Source organism: Octopus sinensis, linkage group LG6 (assembly GCF_006345805.1).
Source record: "Octopus sinensis linkage group LG6, ASM634580v1, whole genome shotgun sequence".
Lineage (NCBI taxonomy): Eukaryota > Metazoa > Mollusca > Cephalopoda > Octopoda > Octopodidae > Octopus > Octopus sinensis.
In genome coordinates this window covers 8,424,081-8,435,291 of record NC_043002.1, presented here as the reverse complement: position 1 = coordinate 8,435,291, position 11,211 = coordinate 8,424,081, and the positions used below count along the sequence as shown (strand labels likewise).

General features: G+C 36.3%; 1 protein-coding gene across 3 annotated transcripts in view; it reads left to right on the top strand.

The window, feature by feature from the left end:
• LOC115212855 (puratrophin-1-like) overlaps nucleotides 1-11,211 on the top strand; it is a 402,149-nt gene that overhangs the window by 293,261 nt on the left and 97,677 nt on the right. For all 3 annotated transcript variants that reach the window (XM_036503619.1, XM_036503620.1, XM_036503621.1), the window contains one exon: nucleotides 21-218. In XM_036503619.1, coding sequence (XP_036359512.1) covers nucleotides 21-218 — 198 coding nt within the window. The remainder of the gene's footprint in view (nucleotides 1-20; nucleotides 219-11,211) is intronic.

The following is an 11,211-nucleotide window of genomic DNA, read 5'->3' as shown; positions in this document are numbered from 1 at the left end:
TCGCTTTATTCTTATTTCAGACATACATCGACAAGGGGAATGACTTGGTGGAAGAGGCGTGTATGCTCGCACAGTCTGGGATTTCCACTGACTCTGCAACCGGCTATAGGGACCTTGTAAAAGGTCTAAAAGTTCACTTGAAACAATTCATTAAGGATTTAGAAGCAACAAGAGAAAAGGTGGAGGGTACAAGGAAAATTTACCGTACTCTGGACAAAGTGAGTTGAAATTTTCAATCCTTTCCTTTTTTTTTTCTTTTGAATTCTATGAAATCTTAATGTGAAATAATATCAGTAATCTGAGACCCCTTCGGTCAGACACAGACCATGGGATTGCACCTAGAAAGTACCCTCCCAGGCATAAGTCCAAGCAAGGTTGTTTTTTATGGAAGACCAGCAGTCGCCCATGCATATCAGCCTCCCCTCTCTATGCCAGAAGCGTTATCCAAGGTAAAGGCAACCGCAGATACAGCTTGGCACCTGAGACGTCGCAACTCATTTCTACAGCTGAGTGAACTGGAGCAACATGAAATATAGTGTCTTGCTCAAGAACACAACACGCAGCCTGGTCCAGGATTTGAGCTCACAACCTCACGATCATAAGTTCGACGCTCTAACCACTGAACCATGCGCCTTCACACATTATCAGTAATAATATCAGTAATAATAATAATGTAATATCAGTAATAATAATAATAATGATAATAATGATGGTCACTCCCATAGATTTCAACATATGAGTGTTTGAAGGAAAAGATTTTATTTAGCCATCACCCTGTTATAATGAATGTAAACAATGTTTGTATATACAATATATTCATGAATAGAAAAGCAGACAACCGCTATCTGGAGAGGAACTTAGCAAGTACAGATACATGGTACTACATATTCTAAAAGAAGGCAGCGAGCTGGCAGAATTGTTAGCACGCCGGGTGAAATGCTTAGCAGTATTTCGTCTGCCGCTACGTTCTGAGTTCAAATTCCACCGAGGTCAACTTTGCCTTTCATCCTTTCGGGGTCAATTAAATAAGTACCAGTTACGCACTGCGGTTGATATAATTGACTTAATCCGTTTGTCTGTCCTTGTTTGTCCTCTCTGTGTTTAGCCCCTTGTGGGGAGTAAAGAAATAGGTACTATATATTCTAATATTAATTAAAAAATATTTTTTAATAATATTTTTCTTGTTTTTGTAAAATCTCAGAAAATAATTAAGAATTTACATTTTTTGTCAAATTATTTGTCTATTTATCCAACTGTAAACATTTTAAATATTTCACTAAACTTTTGCTATAACTTGGCAAAAGGGTATATTTTTTGCCAAAAATTGCTAAATTTGTTCCCACAGTCTTCTTTATCCACGACCAGAATCGTAAACTTTCTCTTGAAAATATTTCAAACTGGTCCAAAGTTGAGAGTTTGGCAGAGACAGATTTGTCACAAGGTTGGGATGTTTGCTCTGGTAACTAAGTATTCCACCTGTCCAAACTTCATGAAATTGTTCTTAACTTATTCTCCTTCATTATTATTTTGAAATAAAAAAGAGGGTTAAAAATAAAAGAAGCTGTATCTATTTGCAATGGATGCATGAATGTAATTTTAGTCCAGGGATGGATTTGGCTATGAAATCATAATGGGGACACTGATGGTTTTGATTTTCCAATTCAAGCTGATAGGAAGAGAAGGAAGGAATTTCAACCGTGTTTCGTGGTCTGCTACCACAACAGCTCCTTTATAGGATCTAGTTAGCTCAAGACATCATCAGGAGGAACCACGTCCAGTTTCGGCCCCTATTCCTCTACCGTTTTAACGTGGCGGGGACCCCCCCCCCGCCACTTTCAGATGTGTCTTCAGCTCTGGTGTTGGGTGCATATCTTCTTTCTTCTGTTCCCTGGCCTCTTCGATGTATCATCAGTTAGTGACTGACTGACTTGTCAAATTTTTCCCTTGTTATTATCATTATTATCTAGTGAAAGCCCGTAGTATTAGCCCGCGCATTCTCTAAATGACCGTCACCTGTCAGTCACACCAGAGCTGAAGGCACCTCCGAAAGTGGGGGGAGGGCACGTCAAAACGGTAGAGGTGTAGGCGCCGAAACCGGATGTGGTTCCTCCTGATGATGTCTTGAGCTAACTGGATCCTATAAAGGAGCTGTTGTGGTAGCAGACCAAGAAACACGGTTGTAATTCCGATAGGAAGAGAGAAAATAATAAACCAGATATAACAATAATGGACAAAGAAAAGCAAAGTTGCTTCCTACTTGGTCCATCATGTCTATTTTAATCCAGGACTGTAAAGAAAGGAGACAAAATTTTTTTTCAAAAATACAGTCCCTTAAAATTTGAAATAGTGAGAATTTGTAATATGAAAACGGTAAAGGTTGTACCTGTAATAACTAGTGTCAATATCAACATAGACAGATGGTTAAAAGAGATTAGAATGGAATGTCCTGTTGAGCTTCCACAGAAAGTTTGTCTCTTAGGAAGAGTAAAAATGATCAAAAGGGTTTTGAGTAAAGCTTATGGATATCTCAGGTTACAAATAGTAACCCTCTACCCACATAAATTTTACCCAAATCAAGTCAAATAATAATAATAATAATAATTGCACACACATACACAAGATGTGTGTGTGTGTTGTTAGTTTGTATGTATACACCTTGTGTTATTGTATTCAACATACACATGATGTGTATGTGTGTTCAATTTTGTTTATATGCCTTGAGCTGCTTCTAATTCATATTTGAATAATAATAATAATAATAATAATAATAAATGCCCTGATGCAGTACCAGACAGTGGCTCTCATGGCTTCTGATCTTAACAGATTGGAAGTGTTATCATGTACATTGTTTTTTCTTGCTATAAAAGATGGACTACAGCAAATATTCTGCTCAATACCACAGATTTGCTTGTCAGTTGTTTGACTTTAACCAGTTGAGCATGTCCCTTAGTGGCTGACAATATGTGCATCTCTGATCACGAGCAGAAGTAGTGGGGAGCATCATAGCCATGTGTTGAGAGGGATTCTTTGGGGTTTGAATAATTCACCTCTGGAAACATGGGTGTTTTGTTCAACATCCTTAAACAACCCTTATTCAGGGACCTTTTGAGCAGGATGGGCTACTCGACCTGAAGAAAATTCTAACAGGGCCCCACCTGCAAGGTCATGTGCTGTTTATCTTGATATGAGATCACCATGTCACGCACACATGGTTGTGATGCATGTGCCTAGTGTACTCTTATCAGACGGGTAGTCATGGTGGGTATACTGGGCTTCATATATTTTACCCTAGTGTCACTTTGATGGCATGCACTGCTCTCTCACTCAATAATAATTATAATAATAATAATGATAATAATAATTTACTTTATCAGTCCCAGGGAGGGTAGAAGATGAAAAAGTGCAAGACTTATAATGGATTACACTGAACAACATATGAAATAGTGCCAAAGTAGAGTATGAAAAGGTTCAAAATCTCTTCTAGTTTACCACTTCTTTTAGTTAAGGTGAGGAGAGTGCCAAAAGTGTATCCTGGACACTGAGAACTCTTGGTATGGCACTGAATAATACAAAAAAGTTTTAAGTCCATATAGCATTAGGAGAAGAATTTTCAGGCATTTTGGGGGGGTCAAGTCTTGTTGCAGAAAAAGAGGAAGTTTTTTTGTTTGTTTCTTTCTGAAATGGCAGACTTAAAAAATTTCATATTTCACAAATAAAAAAAGGTTTTGCCAAGAGTTGGACTTGTTTTGTAAGCAACTTGATCAGTGTATTGAAACTAGAATGATTACATCATGGAAGAGCTATTTCAGTCATCTAAAAGCACACGTAAACTATTCTATTTAATTTTCATGTGATGGCATGTCAAAAGTTTCAATGTACCATTGCAACCTGATCACTGACATAATTCCACTTCAGCAGTTTTCAGATGACTAAAATGGCTTCTCCCATTTTCTACTATTGTGTAACACTTCATACACAGTTTTGCTGTGAAGATTTATTTAGGTTACAACCAATTCCAGTTGCATTTTATGTATTCCCATTAACTCGCATCCACTAAAATCATCTAAATTGGTTTCAAGCATTTATAGTGCAGTCTATCTATCTATCTATCTATCTATCTATCTATCTATCTATCTATCTATCTATCTATCTATCTATCTATCTATCTATCTATCTATCTATCTCTTTCTATCTATCTATATATATATATATATATATCTATCCATCTATCTATCTATCTATCTATCTCTTTCTATCTATCTATCTATCTATCTATCTCTTTCTATCTATCTATCTACCTATCTATCTATCTATCTCTTTCTATCTATCTATCTACCTATCTATCTATCTATCTCTTTCTATCTATCTATCTACCTATCTATCTATCTATCTCTTTCTATCTATCTATCTACCTATCTATCTATCTATCTCTTTCTATCTATCTATCTACCTATCTATCTATCTATCTATCTATCTATCTATCTATCTATCTATCTATCTATCTATCTATCTATCTCTTTCTATCTATCTATATATATATATATATCTATCCATCTATCTATCTATCTATCTATCTATCTCTTTCTATCTATCTATCTATATCTATCTATCTATCTTCTATCTATCTATCTACCTATCTATCTATCTATCTCTTTCTATCTATCTATCTACCTATCTATCTATCTATCTCTTTCTATCTATCTATCTACCTATCTATCTATCTATCTCTTTCTATCTATCTATCTACCTATCTATCTATCTATCTCTTTCTATCTATCTATCTACCTATCTATCTATCTATCTCTTTCTATCTATCTATCTATCTATCTATCTTTTGTGTGTGTGTGTAATGTATATATTCATGTTTATATTGCAACATTTGAGTATGGGAAGAATCATTGTACAGTTGTATTTTAAGGGTGTATAAGTATTTATGCATTACTTTTATCAAGTTGTTATATTATTTTAGTAAGTTTCTTTTGTTTATTTATTATTTTTTTTATTGCTTATTGTTTTGGTATTATACATAAGACAGAAATAGAGCTATTTCGTTATCTGCTTTTGGTACATAATAATCTCTGCTGAATAAAATAATTGTACACAGTTTTAAACAGTGAATTACATCTCTCCATCTTACCTATTTTACTCTGTAGAAAAATATCATCATCATTATCAACATCTAACATGTATTGTTCATGCTGGCATGAGAGACTCTAGAATAGTGCCATATTTTTAATATTTTATAAGAAAAATGTAAATTTGATGTAACAGAACTTTGGAATGAATTTACAAACACTTACTTGATGGCTAATAAATGCCTGTGGAAATGCCTGGGCCGATTGCAAGCTGCACACCCAGCACTAAACACAATTTGAATGCAGTGGTTGATGGTTGTTGGCACCAGGATAAGAGTTGTGTCTGTTAATTCAATCTACTATTTTGGTTAGGACCTTCATGAAGATGTGTGTTTGGGGCTGTGTCATCACTCAACCTGTTAGAAATAGCAACCAAATCACCTTACTATCTTAAAAAGGGAATAAGATGTATATTTTAAGTGATGAGATCTTTTATTCTGTGATCCAAACTGAGCAAGATTTGGAAGAAGAATAACAGCAGATCTTTGCATGGGTTATTTTTTAATACTTGAAATATTTAAAACGACTGACATCGTAATAGCCAAATCAAAGTTCGTTGGAGAAATTTGACATTTATATCAGGAAGAAGACATCTGTAATAATAAATCTGTTAGTTCAAAAAAAAAGAACCTTAAAAGTAGTTATAATCTGTTTTGATAGTTTTTCCACAGGTACAAGCTCCTTGTAACATTATAGGAGAATGGTCAATTCTCAACTTGAAGCCCCCAATCATTTAACAAAACATTCACCCTCCTAGATAAAAATGAAACTGAGATTTGAATACTGATTCCATCCTTCTATGGGATCTTTCTCCCTTAAGAGTGAATGGACTTCCATACCATTGGTCAGTTTAAGTTTGAACTGTAACCCAACATGAACTTTCATGTTGCTGCTGCCACTTTTCACAAAGTCACTGAAATGACCTCTCCAGGAACTGAGTATATAGAGATCCTAGGTTGCCTAGATGCCAAATTCTTCTTCTGGCCTTGCTGGTATGGTCCAAAGGAGTAGAATAGTACATTTGGCACCAGTTTGATTGCATGAGTTGCTGGAAGAGATTGGTTTGAATATCAGACGGCCTTCAGAGTTCCACTTGGAATTTGTTATATGGTTTACTCCTTAGTCTTTGTCTCATAAAACAGTGAACCTTTAACTGAAGCTCCATAACCCTAGGCAGGAACTCATACCAAGTATTGTCAACCAGAGTCAGCTAAGCCCAGGATTCATGTCAGGCAAAGTCACCACACCCCAAAGCAGTGACTAAGGTCACCAACAACTAACTTACCTAAAGAAATTGAAACAATCATCTTCAAAAACTAAATCATCATCATCTCATCATTCGTTTTCCGTGCTAGCATGGGTTGGATAATTCGACCGGGGTCTGGGAAGCCAGGAGGCTGCACCAAGCTCCAGTCTGGTCTGGCAGTGTTTCTACAGCTGGATGCCCTTCCTAACGCCAACCACTCCGTGAGTGTAGTGTGTGCTTTTTACATGCCACCGGCACAGGTGCCAGGGGAGGCTGGCAATGGCCACGATCGGTTGGTGCTTTTTATGTGTCACCAGTACGGAAGCCAGTCAAGGTGGCGCTGGCATTGGCCTCGTACGGATGGTGCTTTTTACATGCCACCGGCACAGTTGCCAGGGGAGGCTGGCAACGCGGCCACAATCGGTTGGTGGTTTTTACATGCCACTGACGGTGCACTGCAGCACAGTGATGTTTAATTTAGAGTAACTAGGTGGGCTAAAAAATTTTAAGCTATAACTTAATTTAGGAAATCAATATTAGTTCTTGAGTGTCTTGAAAAATGTGTTATTTATAATTTTGTTTAACACATGTATTACTACTAAACAATAAGCAATGATTTTTTTAAATATATTTTCCCTACAAAGTGTTCCACTCTTTAATTAATCCTAAGTGTGCCACAAAATCAAAACGATTGTGAACAACTGCTGATGAAAGACCTAATTTTATATAGATCTATACAACTAAATGCAAATATGCTTGCTATTGCTGTTTGAGTTCCTCTACAATACTATAATGCCTTGTTTTATATACTTTTCCTCTCCTGCAAATATTGATATTACAGAATGCAATAAGCTAATAGCTCAAATTGCTAAATTCTACACAGTCTAGGGAAACATTAATGCTTACATCACACTAAGGGATGCGATCTCTTTAGATTATAAATAAATGTAAATGGCAGGAAGATTCTATTTTCCATCGCAATTTATATATGTTTAATGATAAATCATCTGCATACTTGTATCGAGGGCATACTTGTATCAAGGCAATATAGTTTATACTTTCATTGATCACACACTAATGGTTCTTTTTCCTCCTTTTTGATATCAGTTGGAAGATTCATGTTGACTTGTGAAAGGGGTCATAACTCCTTAAAATATTATAAAACATAGAGCTTATAGTTGTGGAATCATCATCATCATCGTTTAACGTCCGCTTTCCATGCTAGCATGGGTTGGACGAATGACTGAGGACTGGTGAACCAGATGGCTGCACCAGGCTCCAGTCTGATCTGGCAGAGTTTCTACAGCTGGATGCCCTTCCTAACGCCAACCACTCCGAGAGTGTAGTGTGTGCTTTTACGTGCCACCAGCACAGGGGCCAGTCAGGTGGTACAGGCAACGACCTCGCTCGAATCTTTTTACACATGCCACCAGCACAGGTACCAGTAAGACGATGCTGGTAACAATCACACTCATATGGTGCGTTTTACATGCCACCAGCACGGAAGCCAGTTAGCCGCTCTGGCAATGATCACACTCGGATGGTGCTCTTAATACCCTACTAGCACGGGGCTCGAGTGCCAGTAAGGCGATGCTGATAACGATCACGCTCGAATGGTACCATTTAAGTGCCACTGGCATGGAAGCCAGTTAGCCGCTCTGGCAATGATCACACTCGGATGGTGCTCTTTGCACCCTGCCTGCATGGACGTCAGCCATCAAATTTGTTTTTGATTTTGATGATTGACAAGATATATTTGAAATAGCTTTAATTGTCATCTCATCATCATCATTATCATCATCCCCGAGAACTACGTTAAGGGTGCACATGTCTGTGGAGTGCTGAGCCACTTACATGTTAATTTCACGAGCAGGCTGTTCCGTTGATTCGGATCAACCGGAACCCTCGTCGTCGTAACCGACGGAGTGCTTCCATCCATCCATATACTAAAAGCAAAAATCCTCAAGAGTTTGAAATAAGCCCTTTAGTTTTTTAAAAGCATTTTCAAAAACACCCAATATAAATTATTTATACAGGATAATAATCATTGTTGTGAAACTGCTACATCAGATAAGAGTATAAAGTGTCTCTGTTCATTCATCTTTCAAATAATTGTTCATTTTTACAGCTGAAACTATATAAATACTTCTGACATTAGTACTCGGTATAAATAGAAAGAGCACAAAAATAAAGAAGTTTTTAGTCACTATCATACTTCTGAGCAATTCAATACCAAATCTTTCTTAGCATTTTGAGAATTTTGTAAAAGACAATATACAAAAATGAACAAATAAATTAGGGATCTTTTCGGTTTGAACGGCAGGTTTTTAAAATAATTTCCATGTAACTAAACACTTTTAAACTTCATATACTGGTAGAATGTGTTTATAAAACATCATTTTCTCTTGGCTTTATTGAGAAAATTCTATAGATTTTGTAAGATATTTGTTGTTTTTTTCTTCTCATTTCTGCAATTTCAACCAATCAATGATGTCTATTGAGGTGAAAGCATTCTGTGCCGTATGAATATGTCCCTCATTTAAGAAACAGATTGGGTTTATTTACATTTCTGAAGAAAAAAAGATACCCTTCCTCCCACCCCTAACCCTAAAACAAATTGAAATGCAATAGATCGATACTGGGGTCATAATTATGGGTGACAATTTCATGATACCACTAGAAAAAACTGCCGTTCAACCAAAAAGATCCTAAATTAGTTATCTTCTTTATTGGGTTTATAATATAGAATTTTATAGAATGATGTGTTGAGCATCCTTGGAAAGGGGAATTCTAAACAGAATACAGAATAATCAGAGAAACTGAAGAATTAGCAATATTTGTCAAATGTATAATGGATTTTAAACTCTGCAACATTAAGTATGTGAGTAAATTGACCAAAGGAAGAGCTTATCTATAAATCTCTCTATATATAAACGACAAAATGTCTGTCTGTGTGTGTGTCCTTTATACAAATCTACAATTTTTCAGTTAGAGGGCTCGCACTTTCTATGGTCATTCAAAACCGTCCAAGGGTGGTCGTGCACATCTTTACATTTCCCCAGTCGCCCCACAAAGCCATTAAAAAAATCAATAGAAGTGACTTTTTTGTGAATTTTCTATCCAAAACCCAATCAAAATGCCCAAAACTTGATACACCAATTGAAAGCCAGCTAGCTGTATGTGATTGGTCAGAGATTTGGACAGTACTCACAGGTATGTGTGCATGCGTGCAGCTGTATATGCATGCACTAGCACTATGACCTGGCATTGCTGGGTCATAGTGCTAGTTCATAACTAAAAACTCCTAAAAAGTGTGTGAAAAATTCTTTCTTATGTAATATATGGAGAATGATGAAGTTATTTCCAACTATCACCTCCTAGTTAATCCATTTATTTATTATGAGTGAAATGTCATCAAAGTTTATTGTCATTATCATCATAACCATCGTCATTTTAACATCCACATTTCCAGTCTTTTCACTGAGGCAAATTTTCTTTTCTTGGATACCCTCCTTGCTTTTCTGAGTTGTTGCCCTGCAAGGGATTCTAATTGAATCAATATTAGCAGAACTTACATCTGAAAGAGAAGAGACTAAATATATTATTCAATGCCCTAAATTAATAAATAATTATGATTGCTAACCGAAGGCACAAAGGCCATATTTTGAGGTACAGTGTACTTAATTGAACTGAAACAATTATTTGAATTAGAAATATTAAATTTCTAAATATCTCAGTGAGATATGAACGGTGGTGGAACGATAGAGCGGTTGTATACTGTCAACTTAATGTGACAGTCCCGTAAAGGGAATCACACCACCGCTATTTAGCCCTAGGAAGCATCAACGCTTCCTGTCAGCTTTGACACATTTTCTGTGTCCTTATATTTGCGAAGGGGAGACAAGTACCCACACCAGCTAGGGCCAGCACCTAGAGACATGCATGTTTCTGAGTCTTTGCTTATCATCAGTCTAGGGTAGCATGGCCCTGCTTGGTGAAGATGCTTGTAAAACTTTCGCAAATATATATATTTTCAGTGAAGTTTATTCACTGATCACCAAAATTAGAAATATTAAATTTCTAAATATCTCAGAGAGATATGAGCGGTGGTGGAACGATATAGTGGTTGTATACTGTCAACTTAATGTGACAGTCCTGTAAAAGGAATCACACCACTGCTATTTAGCCCTAGGAGGCATTGATGCTTCCTGTCGGCTTTGACACATTTCCTGTGTCCTTATATTATTTGAATGCTGCTTATTTTAACAACCCTGAAAAGATGAAAGGGAAAGTGCATATTTGGCAGAGTTTGAACATGGAGGGTGAAGGAATATTATTAAATACTGTGAAGCATTTAATCTGACACTCTACTGATTCTGTTTATCCAGCAAGACAAGTATATAGTAACAAAAAGATTATGATGAGCATCTGAGTTTCTTAATTTAAATGTTTTACAGGTCTCTTCATTAGTTTTTGCTTCACCAGACCAACCATTGTTATAGAAAAAGATTATTGATGACAACAAGAAGGACTGTATGATTTCCATCTGTAACATCACTTTTAGGTCAAGTTATTTATAGCATTGAAATGGATGGGTCAAATCTGTAGTCCTGCTTCTTTCCATCTGTATTGAGCCTGTGCTGTCTCATTTGTAAGATATAACTCTCAAACTGATCTAATTACATCTTTCCCATGTATATAGATGTGTATGTAGTATGAAAGACGGAAAGAGAAATGAGTTCTGAAATAATATATATATATATATATAATATATATATATATAAGTAAATAAATGGAGTTGAAGCTACCCTGGTAACTGTTTATTGAATT